Source organism: Trichogramma pretiosum, unplaced genomic scaffold (assembly GCF_000599845.2).
Source record: "Trichogramma pretiosum strain Unisexual culture from Peru unplaced genomic scaffold, Tpre_2.0 scaffold6, whole genome shotgun sequence".
Classification (NCBI taxonomy): domain Eukaryota; kingdom Metazoa; phylum Arthropoda; class Insecta; order Hymenoptera; family Trichogrammatidae; genus Trichogramma; species Trichogramma pretiosum.
This window is the reverse complement of record NW_019641678.1, coordinates 2,283,431-2,302,572: the sequence shown is the minus strand read 5'-3', so window position 1 is coordinate 2,302,572 and position 19,142 is coordinate 2,283,431. Positions and strand designations below refer to the sequence as shown.

The 19,142-nt window shown below is 36.4% G+C and overlaps 3 protein-coding genes, 1 long non-coding RNA gene and 2 other non-coding genes across 9 annotated transcripts in view; 4 read left to right on the top strand and 2 right to left on the bottom strand.

The window, feature by feature from the left end:
* Positions 1–364: 364 nt before the first annotated feature.
* Positions 365–6,130, bottom strand: LOC106657845 (TATA element modulatory factor). Of its 4 annotated transcripts, none has more exons than XM_014379528.2 (13): positions 5,686–6,130; positions 5,053–5,563; positions 4,432–4,980; positions 4,063–4,337; positions 3,619–3,986; positions 3,450–3,557; positions 2,754–3,374; positions 2,480–2,692; positions 2,272–2,418; positions 1,810–2,202; positions 1,495–1,729; positions 1,301–1,424; positions 365–1,214 (listed from the first exon to the last, which is right to left on the bottom strand). In XM_014379528.2, the coding sequence occupies exons 2-13, from the start codon at positions 5,549–5,551 to the stop codon at positions 928–930; spliced, it is 3,819 nt and encodes a 1,272-aa protein (XP_014235014.1). In that variant the 5' UTR covers positions 5,552–5,563; positions 5,686–6,130; the 3' UTR covers positions 365–927. The 4 variants fall into 4 exon arrangements, with proteins under 4 accessions (XP_014235014.1, XP_014235015.1, XP_023316611.1 ...); XM_014379529.2 differs by having other exon boundaries at positions 3,456–3,557; XM_023460843.1 differs by having other exon boundaries at positions 3,450–3,554.
* A 456-nt stretch (positions 6,131–6,586) lies between these two features.
* Trnai-uau lies at positions 6,587–6,680 on the top strand. Its single transcript has 2 exons — positions 6,587–6,624; positions 6,645–6,680. It is a non-coding gene; the product is annotated as a tRNA-Ile (tRNA).
* A 670-nt stretch (positions 6,681–7,350) lies between these two features.
* On the top strand, positions 7,351–7,450 carry Trnai-uau. The gene is made up of 2 exons: positions 7,351–7,388; positions 7,415–7,450. It is a non-coding gene; the product is annotated as a tRNA-Ile (tRNA).
* Positions 7,451–8,020: 570 nt separating this feature from the next.
* Positions 8,021–11,408, top strand: LOC106657899 (lipase 1-like). Its single transcript, XM_014379598.2, has 10 exons — positions 8,021–8,117; positions 8,371–8,819; positions 8,959–9,045; positions 9,129–9,306; positions 9,383–9,497; positions 9,570–9,813; positions 9,873–10,031; positions 10,105–10,332; positions 10,443–10,582; positions 10,671–11,408. Exons 2-10 carry the CDS (start codon positions 8,808–8,810, stop codon positions 10,729–10,731), a joined length of 1,224 nt encoding a protein of 407 aa, XP_014235084.2. The 5' UTR covers positions 8,021–8,117; positions 8,371–8,807; the 3' UTR covers positions 10,732–11,408.
* Positions 11,409–11,591: 183 nt separating this feature from the next.
* On the top strand, positions 11,592–15,822 carry LOC106658006. Its single transcript, XR_001339526.1, has 2 exons — positions 11,592–14,452; positions 14,535–15,822. It is a non-coding gene; the product is annotated as an uncharacterized LOC106658006 (long non-coding RNA).
* The window catches only part of LOC106658005, a 29,092-nt gene continuing 25,105 nt past the window's right edge, over positions 15,156–19,142 (bottom strand). Inside the window, exon 8 of the mRNA XM_014379775.2 lies at positions 15,156–19,132. Within this exon, the coding sequence (XP_014235261.1) occupies positions 19,036–19,132 (97 nt within the window). The 3' untranslated portion in view covers positions 15,156–19,035. The remainder of the gene's footprint in view (positions 19,133–19,142) is intronic.

The window sequence follows — 19,142 nt, the reverse complement described above, 5'->3', positions numbered from 1 at the left end:
TGTTACTCACTTAAGTTCTTTTTATTTATATTTCAGTTTAATAAGAATGAAAAATTTTATTTTTGCCTGATGTAACACTTAGATATGTAATTTAATTATTGGTTATTGTGCAAACATGTATTACCGAAATTTGTAATAATGGATATTTAATATTTAATAAACTAAAATCGCAATAAATAAATGTCTGTATTTCATAAAAATTAATACCCTTTAAACATTTCAGGATTAGAAATTTAATACATTTTTTTCTTTGTAAGGTTTGTATTGAAAAATTATTTTTTAATTAATATACAAATTTTGATCTTTATATAATAGTATAACATTGAAATTCTTTAAAAAAAAAATTGTATATCTAATTGAAAGGTAATATTTTTTACTTTTATACACAAAATAAATTATAATTCGATTCACGACAATGAAGCAAGATCACAGTAACATATAACTCAAAAGTCATTAAATAAAAGTTCTACATGAATAATATAGATCCATTTTTAACAAAAATTAATAACAGTCAACAAAACAATACATTGGTACATTTCTCAAAGAGATATTTCAATAGCAACAAGTAATTTAAAAAATTAGGCGAGTTAATATTTATACAAATTTTTTTTTGAAACGTATGAATATTATCCTAATTCATAGATTTGTTTTCAATAGTATTTGTAAAAATCTTAATGCACGTTTTATTTTGTAAGCCGATAACTAGCTAAAATTCTTATATAGATATATATTTTTTTTTAATGTTTTTGCGTTAAATTTCTGTAAAATACTAAAAACTATAATACCGCACGATCACATGAAATATACAATGTTTAATTTCAAGTTTTTTACATGCTTACAATACACACTTTTTAATATAGACACTTTCTCATTTATGCGCACCGTAACACACATAATTCACTCTTAAAGCTTTTTTTCACGATAAATTCAAAGATCTCGTTTCAGCAACTGATCGATTTGAGTTTTGTACATATCTTTGACATCTTCAAGATCCAGCCTAAGCTCTTCATTTTCCTCTACTTTTTCACCATACATTTGAAGTAATGCATCATATTTAGTTTGCACATCTTTAAGATTCTCTTTTATTCGATCTAAATCAACAACCTTTTGTTGAAGATTTTCAACTTGAAGACTCAATTTTGACAATTCAGTGGAAAGGGCATCACGCTCTGTTGTTCGTCTTGAAAGATCCCATTGCAGTTGATGTACTTCTCCTGATAAAATAAAAATCATGTAACAGATAATATTAAACTGTTGATCCTTGATTCATCGATATTACTATTTTCATTGATGTACCTACCTTCTCTTTGTTTTAGTTGCGCTTGAAAATTTTCCAACATAGATGTACTATTCGATCCTGTTCTGTAACTATCGTATACATTAGAGAATCTGCCAGAACCACTTTCGAAAACTGAATCGTTGACCTGAAAAAATTTTGTTAGTATTTCTCAATATGTCATCATTTAAATAGTTAAATTAAATAAATAGACTTACAGTTGGCCATACACTGCTTGTACTACACACCGAGTCTCTTCCTATGCTTAAGGTTGGACTGAATCGTAGCTCTTCGACGCTCGCGTTGTACTCAATAGCGGCAACTTTACGTTTTTCAGCGTCTGTCGCGGCTTTTTCAACCGATAATTTGTTTTCCAAGGAGCTGACTTCACGTTTTAGTTCTTTAATTTCAACTGCGTGCGCATCTTCCAGCATTTTCATTGCTTGCTTATGACTGAAAAAGTTTAGTGTGAATATAATTTCAAACGATGGAATAATTATATAAAAATAAAATAAATAATAAATAAAACCAACACTTTATTTTCCTCTGCGAGTTGATCACTTTCTTTTTTTATTCCTTCGATAGTTTCCTCTAATTTTCTTCTCTCAATTTCTTTGCTGTTCAATTTAGTTTCGAGAACTGAACATTTTGATTTAAGATTCGTACATTCTTCAGACAACGACCGATTCGTCTCCATGATATTTTCCAATTTTACCTCTAATTCGTTTATTCTTTCGGTCATTGATTCTTCCTGTTTCATGTACAAATTTGTTTTGTGCGTTAAACTAGATTGAAGTTGTTCAATTTGGCGGAGCAAAGGACGAGTCGTTTGAGCCAAAGATTCAGCCATATCCTCGCTTCGTGATTCCGCGCCTTCTAAGCGCCTCAGAATTTCTTGCTTCTCTTGACGATGTAATTCTTCTGTCCTAAAATAATTCAATGATAAAAATAATACATGCCTATTTGATCATTTTAATGACAAAATTAATAATTACTTGACGTTTTCCTCTTCCATTTCACGTATTTTTTTTTTCAATTCAACAATTTGAAGTTCGCGTTCATTTGATTCATCAGCATTTTCCAGTGCAAGCTTAAGATGTTCCTCTTTTTCTTTTAATTTTTCTTTCGTTTCCAACAAATCCCTAAGGAAAGTCAAATTATTTATTAACACGTATACAAACTGTAATTGCTCGTAAAACTTACGATTTTGCGGCTTCGAAGCTTCTCTTATATGCCTCCATTTTATTCGTAACATGATCTAAATTTTCGTTCAAGATCAAAATGTCCTTTTCCTGCTTCTTACACTTGGCCGTGAGTGTGTGCACAGCTTCAATCTGACTTCTTTCAACTTCTTCTTTGGCGTATAACGATCGTTTTAGCCGCTCTAATTCAGTAGTTTTTTCTTCCAATTGCTCACTGAAAATCAAATAAATTCAAATTCATGCTTCAATAATATTTTCCGATTCAATATACATACCTCTGACTTTTAATTAAGGCGTCGCTCTCCTTTTCTTTGGCTCGAAGCTTTTTTATGATGTTGCTATGAGTCAACTGTTGCTTGCTCAGTTTTTCACCTTCTTCTCTCAGTTCTCGAATCATCTCATCTTTTTCAGCGTTGATACTGGACATCTCATTAGCCGACAGTCTCGAAGCTGCCTCCTGTTTTGTGATTTCTAAGCTCTTGCGCAAACTGTCCCTCTCCCTTATGGCTTGCTGAAATTTTCGCTCCAGTGCTGATAATCTCTGTGTGTAATCATCGGTCAACTGGCTTATGTCTTGACTGTGCTCAGCATTTTTCTCAAAACTATCCAGTTGTTTTTTCAAGCTGCTGTTAATTTCGTGCAATTCCATATTCGCGCGACTAACTTCGATTAGCTTAGATTCCCTTGCTTCCAGAAGTTCTGTCATTTCCCGAACTCGACGAAGCAACCTTTCTACTTCGAGACTTGCGTCGTCCGAACCAACGCTTATTTCGCTCAGTTCACGTGAATGTCCTCGAGTTTTTAGAGTTCGCGTTAGAAGATCCGTCGTTTTTGAGCTGCAAGGCAGCTTAGCGGGGCTCTGACGCGATTGAGTAGAGCTCGAGTCCCCATTCGGACTAAATAAAAATAAAAGTTTGGAATAATTTAATCAATACCGATACTATGAATAATTTATCTTGCTACAAATGTACCTGTACCTTGATATAATCTCTATATCACTCGACGTAGTCGTTTCGATTTCATCGCCGCTGGTGTGTCCACTTGTCTGGTCTGAGCCGATTTTCACCAAATCCGATCTGCTACATTGAATAAAAAAATACAAATAACGAATTCCATTTCCATTATAGTAAAATGTTTTACCTTTCTGATGAAATCGGTGAATTATCCCTAGCAGAAACCGAGCTATCTTTTTCGTTCTCGAGCTCGCTCTTATCAGCCATTGCTTCAGCGAGCATACACTTGACGTAGGAACTCGATGTCAAAGGCTGTTTGACAGTACCGAAAGTGCTTGCTGCATTATTGTCGTCCGAGCTACTTTCAATTAAAGTCTCTTCGCAGCTTGAATCGGTCAACATCGCGTACTGCTCGCTAGTACTGCTACGTTCTAGTCCTTCGATTTGAGATTTACAATCCGAGGGCTCGATAGTCGATGATATTAAACGATCAAATGGGCTTGTTGATGAATGCGGCTGACATGTAATCGCTTCGATGGATAATTGTAAATTTGTCTGTAGCATTTACAAGTAAAAAAATGAGTTTAGAATTCCCTGTTTTTATTGGCATAAATGTATATAATTATCTTACCAAACTTCTATCTTTCAAAGAATCCAAACTCTGGTCAAGCGGATAATCTAAAGATTCCGCACTCTTACAAATACTTTGTTCATCTTTCGCTGGTTCAAGAACTGTTAACATTGTACTCTCTGATCCAGATGCGTAGGAATCATCAGCTAAACTCGCCTCATCGATATCTTCTCCTTCGCCACTTGCATCTTTATTTCTAGAAGTTGTTAAACTGGTCCTAGAAGCTGTAATTGGTATTGAACCTACTAATGTGCTAGTTGAACTTTTAACATCTTCTGAAAAGGGTTGAATTTCCATAATTTTAAAATATTACTTTTTATGATACAATATCTACAACTTGCTATAAATGATACAGTAAAATTTTATCACCTCCATCAATTGATGATTCAATTAGTGCTGCAACCTCAATACTTTGACCAGATATTGGTGTTGTGGATGTTTCAAAAGGTCTTTCTTCCAAGGGAGAAGCATGAGGGCTTTCATCACTTTTCCAATCAGTTAAAATTTCTACAGAACTTGGTGAAGTTAAACTGTCAGGTATGACTTCCACAGATTCTGAATGAATTTTCTGACCCATAGAAATACTTAATGAATGCATATCAGAATCTGGACTAGTTGTACAGTCTGTATTTGTATCAGATTGCATACTTAAAATTTCTACACTCTCTGAACTCCTTTTATCGCTTTCAATGGATAGTACAGACAACCGATGTACAGAATGACTAGTATTAGTTATGGTATTGGATAGATTTTCATTTAGTCTGAGTACAACGTCATATTTTTTATTTGTTTCACTAATATCAGAATCATGAGGTTTTTTTGCTTCTGTTGATTTGGCACTTGTGTATATATCATTCTTCTGCTCACATAATTTTGTTGAATTGTTTTGATTTCCAGAAATATTGTGACTTATTGATGCTATTGACATTATTCAAATTATTAATTACATTGTTAAAAGCAACACATATAAAATTTATGTAAATACATTACCTTGACCTGTATATTCTTCTATACTTTCCGACTTAGATATAATTGAAGCAGAATCTAAATCTGATACAGACTGAACACCACTATTCAATGATTGTACATTTTCATCTTTTACAGATAAACTTTCTGGCAAAGATTTTGATGACTTCAGAACTGTTTGCCCATCTAAACTTTCTATAGAGCCTTTAAAAGCTTCAGCTGTCTTGTTTGTAACAGCAGTCATGATATCTTTTGGATTTTCAAAAAACGAGCCAGTAAAGCTACCCCAAATACTTGTGCTTTGCGACTGATCCGAAACTGATTTAGATTCTTCGACTGGTTTATCTTTGTCCATTTCCCAAGTATCAAAAACTTCTGAAGAGGATGTACTGTCTTGAGGCAAAACTGTTCCTGAACGCTGCTCCTCATCTTTGATATCTAAGGCTTTGTCTATGGTTTTTTGCGCCTCTTTTAGCGCAGTCTTGGCTAGACTGGCAAAACTTGATGTATCGAACCAACTCATCTTTCCTCATATCTATTTGAAATTATTAAATATTCATCAGAATTGTTACGAAAGTCACGTAAAAATAGTCTAACAACTGTTTCGTGCATGAGATATGAACAAATTGTACAAATGATTAATCTACGTCATCTTACCTTGACAGTGATAATGTTCTTTCAAATTGTACAATTGGACCTCAACAATTGAACCAACAAATGTTATAAATTCAGCAACATAAATCGCACAAGATTGTTTTATGGGTTGAGAATCATCAAAGAGATAATACACGAATCTGTGAATGTATTCACCATAGAAAATAGTTTGAGTTTTGTACATATGCTTTTACGCTGTAATTAAACAGTGGTTTTCCTCAATATTATGATATTGCATGAAAGCGCTGAGCAGTCGACGCAATGGTTGCTTGTTGACGTTGGCAATATGCACATATATACACACAGTCGATGAGACATGATTTACTCAATGTGTAAATGTAACTTTTGATATGAACTCAGTATCATGTCAGTGGCTTGTTGTTCTGTACCGTGATGAGATGAAGGTACTGTCAAAATTGAATAGTTTCAATCATATACTTGGATAAAGTAATTAATGAAGGAAGATCAGTAAAACCGCAGGTGTTTTTTGAATGCCTTATGAGTAGCAGTCGGCAATAAAAATTCTACATAATCGATGGTTACTGAAATTCAGATATCTCATGGAAACTTATCGACTATTGAATGAAAATATTAAAATTTTAACAAAAATAACAAATATTGTAACATTTGATCATGTTTATTGTAAATTTAAGGCAATGGGTTTTTTAAAAATCATTTTACCAAGTTGATTTTTGCTATTTTTTTAATATTAGAAACATAGTTTAAAAATGTTGCAAGTTATATTTGTCAATTTGAACTGAATACAATGCGCCGAACGAAATCGAAAATTAATTGAGCAAGATATTCGCTTGAGGAAAGGCCAACATTGACTTTGAGGTCGGCATTGTTTGACACATTTTTCATGTCAGGTCTAAAATTTACCATTCTGGCCTTATTCGCAACAGCTCCAGTGGCGCAATTGGTTAGCGCACGGTACTTATAAGACAGTGTTTGTGTGAGCTATGCCGGGGTTGTGAGTTCGAGCCTCACCTGGAGCATTTTTTTGCACTACGTCCTTGGATCATCGAAATTGTTTTTATCAATGCCCGCGGAAAGTGCTTTTAAAACGAAAGTAAAAAAGTTTGATACTTTTTGCTGTGAAATTATTACAGTGGCCTATTAAAAACATATTATGAGATATTCCCACACGTGGCAAAAATTATTTTGCATAATTTTTTTTTACTTTTTTTTACGACTGTAACGTATGCTTAATTTCTTGCACTGTAATTTCTCATGTAGCTAATAAGTGCACCGCAAGAAACATATTAACTTGACTTTGGAGCAGTTATTAATCAGATATTATTTGCATCATAAATCATTTTTTCTTGCCTAAAAAAAAACTATTAGGTGACGTTTTAATGCGTGCTAAAACCATAAGAGAATGTTCAAAGTATCCTCTACTATAAGGCATTTATCATTTAAATAAATATAATTCATGAATTTGTTCTGCATTTCAAATTATATAGACTATTTTACTCATTTTAGTGTCTCTTTATAATGTAAAAATTGAAATTGACCCATCCGTCAATAAGTAATTGTAGACGAGCAAGCAGTTATGAGGTTTTTAATTGGTATCTTTACTTGCATGTACACGACGATTGAGTATCCATATATATATATATATAACGCCTAAGATTGGGATTGTAATTTTGGAACCAGACGATCGTCGCTCCAGTGGCGCAATTGGTTAGCGCACGGTACTTATAAGACAGTATATCGTACGAGTTGAGCAATGCCGGGGTTGTGAGTTCGAGCCTCACCTGGAGCATATTTTTTTCACTTCAGACACATTTTGCTGGCCGACCTCGGCGACTATTATTCCTTGAATTCCGAATTCATAAGTCATCTAATCGCTCTGTTATGTATTTGACTATCGTGCATTCGATTCGAGTTTGCTATTTATAGGCAATTGTAATTTTAACTTTGGCAATTATGATAATAGTGGAGTTGACTGTCGCTGACGATCTACAAGCGTAATTGTGAAAGTCGAAAGTTTCCGTGATAAGCATTTGTCAAAGAAAAAGAATTGCGATGATTCGAGCTTGTACTATGAATTCGTTTGTCCGCCGGCTTATATAATGCTGACGAGTCGCGACTTTGAACGAGTCAGCGATATCATTCCGACATCAGCACGATAATGACCATATCGGTATACCATGCATTTATGCATTTTGACAATACAAACATAACACACGTCGTTCGCACATAATGCAAAAAGGCAGCATTGGATGCAGCCTTCGTCTCTCTCACTTATGGAAATGATATATAAATAGCTATTTTCCGAGACTGGAGCTCATTTTGTTATTGTTTTTTATCGAGACTGGATCTATAGCGGAAAAGCGCGAGGCGAGCTTTTTAGAGAGAAGAAAAAATATGAAAAAAATCTTGGCCGACGAGTCGACGATTCGCCGCTCTCGAAGAGGCGCTAGAGATCGGTATGTGTATTGGCACATGTCTCACTGTGTTTGTGTCCATGTGCATCGCTCAATGTTGAATTAGCAATCGTTGCACGTGCACACAGGTTTGCGGGCTTGATACTACATGTAGAGCTCGTGTGTGTGTGTGTGTGTGTGTGTGTGTTGTGTGTATGTGTGTGCGTTTGTGTATAAGAGAGACGAAAAAAGTCTTTCCTCACTCGTAGCGCTAAGCAATTTTTGCCTTGATAAGCATGTTATTTCGTGTGTATAGAACGATCGGAGTGCAGCTCTCCGCGGCTGTCCGAAGACGACCAAGCAGTCGTGTTTTTGATAAAGCAAAAATACGCCCCTATTAAAAGGCACGGCCGCTCACAGACAGACGGACACTTGGCGAGTGACTTTGACAGTTATCGTATGCGGCCGAGTGTAAGTGTGCACTCGATAGACACGGAGCCAGCAGCAGCAGAGATACACAAAAACATTCGGCCGGCTCGGCTCGGCTGTAAGTACGTGTGCATTTTGGAGAAACGGTTGTGCGCCACTCGCTGCACGCCCAAAGCCGGCAGGACAATTTTATTATCGTACGGTGCGGCAAGTGTAACGCGAGACGATTCATTCGTTGAATTTTCTCAAACTTTGTGCCGACCTCTGCGAGTGCTTACCGCTGCTGTTCTGCGTATGCCTACGGCAAATCGTTAACTCATAAATATGGGCTATAAGGTGAGTTACCTGACTTTTGTACAAGCCGGATGCATTACCGACGCCGTTGAGCCGTTCACGGACAACTAAATATCGCGAGTCATTCGCGATCGAGTAAATGTTTTACCTCGCAATGATCTATGAAACATTTTATTTTCAGAATAAGCTGTTTCTCGTGACACTGCTGGTGCCGATAGTGTCTTACCTCGCCCTTCGAGTGCAGGGCTCGATTACCGTCGAGACAACGGTAAAGAACGCGTGCCGATGTCTTTTTGTTTCGGGATTCGCTAAAACTTGGTCAGTTTCTTTCATTGTAATCTTCGCTCGTAGGAAGAACTTTTGAGAAAAAATCATTATCCTTTCGAGGATCACCAAATCGAAACCGAAGATGGCTATATATTGGGTATTCATCGCATCCCGCAAAAGAACGGAGTGCCGATTTTCCTTCAACACGGCCTCTTGTTGAGTTCAACCGACTGGTTAAAAAATGGACCTAATCGATCTTTGGGTGGGTATTAAGGAAAACTCTGTAATCTATTTAGATGGCGAGGGGAGATATTTAGAAAGAAATGTTTACTTCGTAGCCTATTTGTTATGGGACGAGGGCTACGACGTTTGGCTCGGAAATTTCAGAGGCAATGCTTATTCGAGAAAGCACAAAACTTTGTCACCAAAAGACAAAGAATTCTGGGACTTTAGGTGACAACTTCAAATACAACAAAAAATCGAAAAATCAATTGCAATGCGACGAGTAGAATTTAACTTTTACAGTTGGCACGAGGTGGGCTACTACGATATGCCTGCGGTGATCCATCATATCCGAAAAACGACCGGTAAGGATATATTTTACGTCGGCTACTCGATGGGTGGTGGTTCTTTCTCTATCATGGCCTCGGAACGGCCCGACGCGGCCAAACACGTCAGGGCGATGATAGGCCTGGCTCCGGCCATTTACGAATACCACATGACTCAGCCGCTCATCAGGTTTCTCTCGGTTTTCTGGAAGGAGCTTAAGGTATCATTTTCGTCGCAGCAAGCTCACGGGTGCCCGTAACTGACTGCATTTTTCTCTAGTTCGGGGCCAAACTCATTGGTCTGTACGAGTTCGCACCCCAAGGCGGCGTGTTCGATACCTTATTCAACGACTTGTGCAACGTCACCTTCTTGCGCGACTGGGCCTGCAGCGGTGTGATTTCGTACATTTTTGGATACAATCCGCCTCAGCTCGATTACGTAAGTAACCAAGTCTCATGTCGACGATCATAACAGAAAAATCATTATTTTTTGCGCTTCGTTATTGCTTCAGAGCCGAATCCCGGATTATTTGGGCGCCTTTCCAATGGGCACGTCCATGAACATAATCTGGCACTGGTTCCAGTACATACGCGTCAACGAGTTTCGCAATTATGATCATGGCCGAGAAAAGAATTTACAACTTTACCATCAAGAGGAACCACCCAAGTACGACTTGACGAAGATACAGATACCCGTTGCCGCGTTCACTTCCGATAACGACGCCATCGTCGACAGCAGGGTAATTTTTTTATCATCAATGAATTACTCGACGAAATTAAGACTTTTGCTGAGATGAGCGATTGACTGCGACAAATGTTTCATTTTTCCGCATTTATCTCGTTTCCGCAGGATATCAAACACTTTTACGAGCAAATTCCCAACAAACTCGGCATTTATGATCTCAGCGAGTACGGCTTTAATCACGTTGATTTTGTATGGGGCCTCAACGCCACCGAATTAGTTAATCAAGACGTATTACGAATCCTCAGGTGGGACGATGCACACTCGTGCTATTTCTACTTAATCGAACCTCGTCCACTTACATGCACATAACGATTCGGTTTGTTGACTTTACAGGGAGCAAAGACAGGAAGAGTCGAGTAGTCGGAACAAGACAGTCACGAATGAGTTGCTGTAATAGTAATTAACTTATGGATAAGTTGATACACATTCCTTGCCATTGAAACAGTTTTTACTGCTTAGTCATTATTAAATAGTATTACACATGCTGCACTAATCGTTCGACAGTCTTAACCAGCTTGTGTGTAAACGTTTTCGCTAATTTTTTGTAGATATCGTCAAGTTCATATGAGAAAAATTGATTCTTCCTTGTTATTGCGATGACTCGAATTTTTCCACGCGTTGCGAATAAAAACGAAGGTGGCGCGATATATGCGCCTTCGATAGTTAGCTGAAAATTCGTTTGATTGGAATTCGGTCTCGAGCAATGCAATATATATATTAGTATTGTGAAATTGAATTTCCTTTCGATTCTGAATGTGTGCGAGTGTGCGAGCACGTGAAAGTTACACACACGCGCGCGCGAGCACACACATTTGCACGCAGCTTTGATTGATTCGGAACTTCTGTACAAGTGCAATTTATTATGGTTTCGAATGAGTTACAATCTCTTCAATACAACGAGAGTATTGAAACTAATATCGAATCTTGTGATTTTACATATGTTGTAATTTTAGTGTAAAAAAGTGTAGGGTAGTTTTTAATCATCACTACGTTTGAATATAGTTATTTATGTAACAAGTGCCCAAAAGGCGTTTTTGGGCACGAGTGTGCGGAAAAAGACACGAGTGCCGGCTGTGCCGGCACGAGTGGGTGTTTTTTCCGCACACTGTGCGCAAAAAGCTGGGCACGTGTTGCATACAAAATTTTATGCAATAGGAGACGAAAAATACTTTAATTTAAATGAGGCGTTTTACCGCACACCCGTGTCCAAAATAAGGCATTTTACCGCACACAAGTGTCCAAAAACGCTTTTTGCGCACTAAAAAATGTGCGAAAAAAGACATTTTTCGTCATACTATTGCATAAAATAATTTTATTCATTTCAAGAGATATTTGTTTTGTGATTGCTGTTTCCGTAATCGCGGCTAAAGGTTTCTCAAGAATAGAACACTTCAAGGTTGTCTTGAGGAAAGGCCTAATAAACAATTTTAATTTCATTTTCAATTATTCATAATTGCCGATTGTAAAAATCGATCATTGCTACTGTTACAGTACCGAGCTGAATTTCGATGTGTGTTCGTGTTTGAGTTTCCTCTACCCTAAATCAGCTAGCAGTAGTTGATCCCAATTAGACCTCTTCACGTATGCATTGCAAATGAGTTCGTACTTTTAACTAAATTTTCAATGCACGTTCTCGAGGTTACATAAGTTTGTTCATTTATTGGTAAAAATATAGGAAATAAAGCGGATTGTCGATCTTGAATCGTGAAACTTTTCCGTTTCAGAAGTTTCGGTTTTAATCAAAATGTTTTGAAATGGGTTTCATTTTATTTTAGTCGATAAATTTATATATATAGTTTATATGACAGATGAAAAGGATAAAGCCCGCAACGAGTACGTCGCTCAATAAGTAATGGTATTAAAGTACAAAAGTAAATAAAAATCTCAATAGCATCGAAAAAAATCGACAATAAAATCAATATTCTTGCTCCTCTTTGTATATCACTGTTTATAACTTCGTTTTCTTCGAATAAACCGAATGCCGGGGGCTGTTGCCACGCGAAAAATACATCCGAATTTAACGTGGGCAAAAAAAGGGATAAAGACATGATGTATACTTCAATGAAAATACCCTTCAAGCACACAGTATACTCTATTTTCCAGCGTTTTCACGTTCACGCATACAGGAAATTATTGGCTCGGCGCGACCGTCATTTATATAGAACCTCTGCGCGTGCATATTTATCGATACGAACTCGCATCTTTCAGCCATTAGGAAAAATTCACGTTTTTTCCATTCAGTTTTTTCACGGTGGCCGGATTAACGATTTGAACGTATGAATGCAAATGTAATTACGTTTCGAAATGTTTCGAATACTTCATATAGTGGGTATACAACTCGAAGTAGTTTTGATGATATAATTCACCGTGACAGTTAAATTAGTAAAATTTACCTCACACAAAATCAGTTGAAATCGTTAGAAGTTTAGGCGGTCGCCAAACTTTTCACGTATGTGCCACGTAGCTAAGTTCATGCTTAACATATTTATTCATGAACTTGATGAGAGAAAACTAGAGAGAATCTTGCCGACGGCCATGAGTACACATTACATCAAACATTTACTCAATAACTTGATCTTCGTGAGCCTGAAATCCGGCAACCGGATGGGTATCCCCCGTGGAGTCAACTCACACATGCACACACACATATACGCACGTCACCCACAGATGCATCCGTTGTAAAGTGCGAAATTAATTATCAAGCGGATACGTCGACTACACCGAAAGTACGATCGCCATAATTAAGCGTCGCGCGACGAGGGTGACGTACGCTCAACTATTTTCATTATTGTTGCTTTTAATTAATTCCATACTATCGGTACGGACTTTTTTCGTTAATACGAATCGATTTGAATTTTGGATGAAAATTTTAGGCGATGATGAAAATTTATTTTGAAAGTTACACGATTTTGGATTAAAATTGTGCACTTTGTGTTTAGCACGACTTTTACACGGAAAAGCGATTGGCTCGTGAAAGATAAAGCTACGAGAACTACAAAACACGATGCAGACTTACACCACAGGAGATCGTGTTGCTTAACCTTTTCTGAAGCTGCTTTACGAAAAGCGAAGCAAATCTCCCCTGTGCTACACAGTATCTACCACATTTTCTAGCCATTGCAGCTTCCTACAAATTTCGCACGATCATGCACTCGAAAACGTTAAGTAGTCTTAGCAATTGACGAAGCTGCTTGCTCTTTCGTAGTGCAATATTTTTGTGTTTAATATTTCACGGATCAATCACTTTTCCGTGTATAAAAATGTTGATGATTTATTTAGAAAAACAATTAAGTATTGGATCGATAAAGGAGTTTTAATTAAATACCGCAAGATACGAGCAACGAATCTCTAAGACATTCGAAGCGCAACAAAAAAGACCCTTCTTTTTAATCGGTCGGGGCCGACAATTCACCTGTATGCCCTTTTTTCTCTATTCACACATGCAGTTCGCATTCATATAATTTTAGAGCTAATCCAATGAATTTCTCGCTTTGTAAGCTCGAGTTTTAATATCGATTGATACTCACTTGTGTAAAGCAAAAGTAGAAGGAATGGATTTTCCTTTGAATTATTATTCCCTTTATAATGATAGCATTTCAATTGGTAGCGCTGTATGAAATGGCCAATGTTTTTTGTTGTTTACCAAAGCCTCAGAAATCGGGCCGCTCTCGCGAATCTAAAGCCCACGCACACATAGCAGGCAGGAAATTCAATAAAATTCAAAATGGAAATACGTCTCTTTTTGGCTTTTCATCTTTCTCGCCGTTCGATCCCTTTGCACATGGATGTATTGACACGAGCACGAAGCAGCACGCGTCGTCAAATTCCCACCTAAACTTTTCACTGTTCTCTGTTTTGCTGTTATTGCATGCTGCATATGCATACGTACGGTCGTGCGCGCGAATAAAAGCCTTTGCCAAAGTACGCAGGCATGCTCACGTATATATTATATAGGTGCACTGCCAGCCTCGGGACTGCTACCGCGCAGTCTGTGCGCTGCAGCTTGCAGGAATATTTAAAAGTTGCCTCAAAGTAATATTGGAAAATCTGTACCGACTGCCAGCTCGACAATTTATGCGTATCAATTATTTGCAAGTGACGACTACTCTGCAATGGTAATTTGCATGTAATATATATAAAATTTGTATAGAGAACCCTGCCGATATTGACACTTTCCTTCCCTTTTAACACGCTTAGGTTCAGCGTCTTATTTCTGATGCGAAATTGGAGAAGCCCTTGGCGCGCTGCAAGTGCCCGGCCGAGCATTTATTGATGCCAGCTCTCAGAGGACATCAGTGACACGAAGAAAATTTGAGTGCCATCGGCTGCACGGAAGCGCCCACGGTATAATTAGCAGATAAAATAGCTGCGCGAGTCTTTGAAGATTGATACTCGATGGCCTGCATCTTAGCTACCGACTTGTTCGATTCAGGGCTTGGGAAAAAATAGCTCGTTGACGAGTTGAAATATAAAAATAAAAAGACTCACCGAAGACAGCATCTTTTAGTATATTATTAATTTGCCACGCGAACTCGATGGAGTTTTCTCATAGCTTTTGTAAAATGTGCGAGAAAAATGTACGTACGAGAGAGCAAAAAAAATTTTATAGGCCACCGAGAGCTGTATACATGCTTACGATCAACAGCGTCAGCCGTTGCAAATATGTACTGCACTTTAATGAGTAAAGCTATTTTCCGCCGTTCCGTCGTTAAAATAGCCACCTATTTGTGCTGCACTGTCGATTATGCACAAACAGTACACGTACGCCGTTTGGAATAATAATGCGGGGGTGAAATTAACCAAAGCACAACACACAGATTTTAATGTTTATATACATCAAATCGTATTGGATCTTTATTATAATGTTTTTTCTCGAAGTTCGTATGAATGACATTGTATTAAAAATGCTGATGACAAGTACATCGCTCACACGCGCACATTTATACACGTACAACATACGATCAAAAGCTGGTTTTTTTTCTTCTTTCCATTTTCTTTACAACAGCAAACAAGCAGCAATATGATAATTTTTCCACAAAAAAACGATCAAATCAATCGATCGTGCGCAAATTCATACATGACAGTCAATACGGAGCGAAATTCATTCTAATAAAGCTGCACGCTTGGCTCGTTCTGTCAGACATATATTCCGCTCCACGCGACAGAGTTAACAAATAATATTATCCTACATGGATATTATCCTCTCTGGCTCGAGTCAACTCGATTCAAATGCATTTGCGCGTACATAGATACGGTTTTATTATCCGATACATGCCATTTATGCATCTGCTGTCCATTTGCGCGTACTTGGCGCATTATGTGCTGGGCGAAAAATTATTATAACAATCATCTAAATGTGCAACGATCCGCATTATGTATAATGTATAATACGTTACGATCTGTTTGTGTATGTGTGCGTGTGTATAATGAGTATACACGTCAGTGTCACGTGATTATTGCAATAAAACCGATTTATTTATCCTTACTATAATGATTAACTTTTTTCTCAATGAGTTAAATTTTTCTTTTCGACCTTAGCATAGGGCTTGCGCGTGCCAAATTCTACTATGCTTTTCTCGGTTATTTCCATTTATAATCTTATGAGCGCCAGTGAATTAATTTTCGTAATTTTAATAGTTATGTATAGCATAAGGTTAATAGAATAGACGAGAGAGAGAGATCGACGGATAAAGGTTATTTCACGGGTGTAATTCATTTTGTTATTCGATATTAATCAATCAGTGCAGTAGAAATTTGATGGATTCAAGAGGTAAGCGAATGAAATCTTAAACGAAAGATGGATGTTTATACAAAGCACCATTTAATACCCGTTGGAAGAAGCTGTTTATTAATTATTTCTCGTGTCTAATAATGCTACACTAAGCTCGCGTCAGCGAGAGGAAGCCTAGTTTTTTACTCATTGCTTAAAAATGGTGTAGTCGTATAAAAAATTAGGTAAAATTTACCCTCTCTTTGATTTATTTTAATCACGTGTATAATGTATATATGTTTATGTATAATATATCAAAAAATTGGAGCAAAAATTTTACATTACCTCAAATAATTACATACAAAGTTATATTTGATCGTCATTGAAAAAACAGAGCTGTATATATTAATGTCCAATATCGAACGTAAAGACATAATGTATTTCAATTAACGATGGCAGCACGACATATTTTTCGTTCTCTGCCCGCAATGTAATTTATTTTAACTACAAAAAAATCCTATACAACCCAATAATATCTTTCAATTCCTCATTTTAATAATTTAGTCTTTTATTCATACAGTGATACATACTCATATGATACTCTTTTCTCTTCGCGAGTAACAAAAAGAATCTGACTCTGGATATATGTACAAATTGTAAGAAAAAAGGAAAACTACGTACGATTTTTAATAAACAAATTGAGCTTTTCATTACCACAGGTATGTATGTACAATCGCACTCATTTTTAATCTACATCAACGAAAACATCGCAGTTTTCATTTATTCATACACAGCGTCTACATTGCCTCGTTTCATTTCAACATACTCTCGCACTTTTTGATGAATTTTTTCATAAAACTTTTATATGCATATTTGTTACTATAGTTATTTATGTTATATGCATAATTTGATTTTCATAATTTTCATTGATTTTAGCATATTAATAATTAATATATGCATTTACTTTAACGAGGGTTAACTGTACGGTTTTTATTCGCACTTTGTTTATTTAGTTTAATTTTTTTCTTTTAGTTATGTTTCTAACATTTATGATTTACACTTATGACTTTTACGAGTTTTCAACTACCGATAAATGATACATTCATTTTTTTATATTTATACCGTTTGATGTATCGCCAGGGTCAATCTTTTGATTAACTTTTTCATATGAATACGCAATCATATAGTTTTATGGCGTTAGTCATTGGCACAGTTCGTCCGCAATTGATACAGACACGATGATTTTTCCATTTTTCTTCGTAGATTATATTATTAACTATATTAAGGCATTGACTCAGGTCAACGGGCCAATGAATAATATAACTTATTATATTCGTATCTTCATATCTTCATAAATCATACGCGATGCAAAAGTTCGATAGATGATTAAATTCGCAAGAAATATCTTTCGTGTTCTATAAAATAAAAGAGTAAACAAGATTCAGTGCATTATAATGATTATAAAGAATAAACTATCTATTACGCGAGTTTATAATTGCAATAAAAAAAGGAGAGTTTCAGAAGCATACTTTTTTTCACGCGTAAATTTATTTTTGTTTTATACGATCACAGCCCCGTTAAAAGATCCTTTTGTCTTGACGCGCACTGCTCGACTTTAATTCACGATTTGTGTAATTCATTTTTTCCTTTTTCCTTTTCCCATGTAACATGAATTTTTCTGTCACTCTCTCTTTTATTTTACTCGTTTACTATACAAAATAATGCTAGTGCAGTTGGAAAAAATATATCGTTATTATCTGTGCGCGCATCTATAAAAATTGTTTCAAGTTCTTACAAAGATCTTTCCGACAAGTCTCAAAAACTGACATTTTTGAAGATGTAAAAATAAGTAAATAATTTGATCGAGGCTTTATCAATCAATTATTATTTCACAAAATCGCTTGAGTGAACTCTGATGTATAGAATTGGCAACAGGGTTATAAAATGAAATCAAGATTTATGAATCATTTTAATTAAATCTTGGAATGTATGAAATTGCGTCCACAAATGAACTGTTTTTTATCCATCTTTTACACGTCAAAATGTTTCTTTTTTGAGACTTGTTGAAAAGATATTAGCGAGATCCTGAAAAATTTTACGTGGTTCATTATACATCATATCTATATGTTAGAGGACAATATTTCATCATCGTACTTACTGTTATATATACTTCGAATAAAGGGTGCTCTCTAATTGCGTTACTTTATCTTTTTTTTTGTACAAAGTTTTTTATTTTGTAAAATATATCAGCTTTCTACAAGAGTGTGAGATGAGTATACATATATTTTTTATCTCTTTTGCTCGCTGAAAGGCCGAAAAGTAAAGCGACGTGTAGAGTTGGATGATAAACGAGGGACAGTTTTTAAACAGGTTCAAAGCAATTTTGTTTCAATATTATTAACGATCGGAGAGAAAAATTATTGGCACAATAAAATGAATGATAGTCCACGAGTTTTCGTTATCGACTGAAAAAAAAAACACATTAGTCTGTAAAGTACGTACGTCACTTTACGATTCTTCTGTACTCGAAAGTATTTTCGTGCATTTAAGAAATCTTATCTCGTCCGTATCTTCAAATGTTTTATCTCACATTTTAGTATAATATCCGTTACACACACACACACACACACGGGCGCCAAACTTTTTACTCTCCGTAATCATGGCAGTTAAGTTTTTGTTTAATATTTCGTAACAAACGCCTCAATAATTCAGGGTATATTATTTTCTATACATCCTTACGCCTCTCTTTCTCTGGGCGACAATGACGTTGGACGGATGTCAAATTTGTACGTATATGTGTGTGTATCTACGTACATACAATATCTCTAGTAGCTCGAAAATTCGAACGAGGAGAGTTGAAAAGGTAAAACGTATGCATAATACGTATGTGTGCTGCTGCTGAAAGAACGAACGAAAGAAAGAACGAACGCCTTAGACGGTTGTCTCCCGGTCGACGTGGATGTATTCCACGAAGCCGGGAGTCGAGTGTCAAGATCCTGGTCCTAATAGAGTCTCCTCCGTCGGCGCTCGTCTTGGCTTTTTCGTTGATTCCTCGTATTCAAGGCGTTTCGCGCGGGCTTTCGATCTGCGAATCA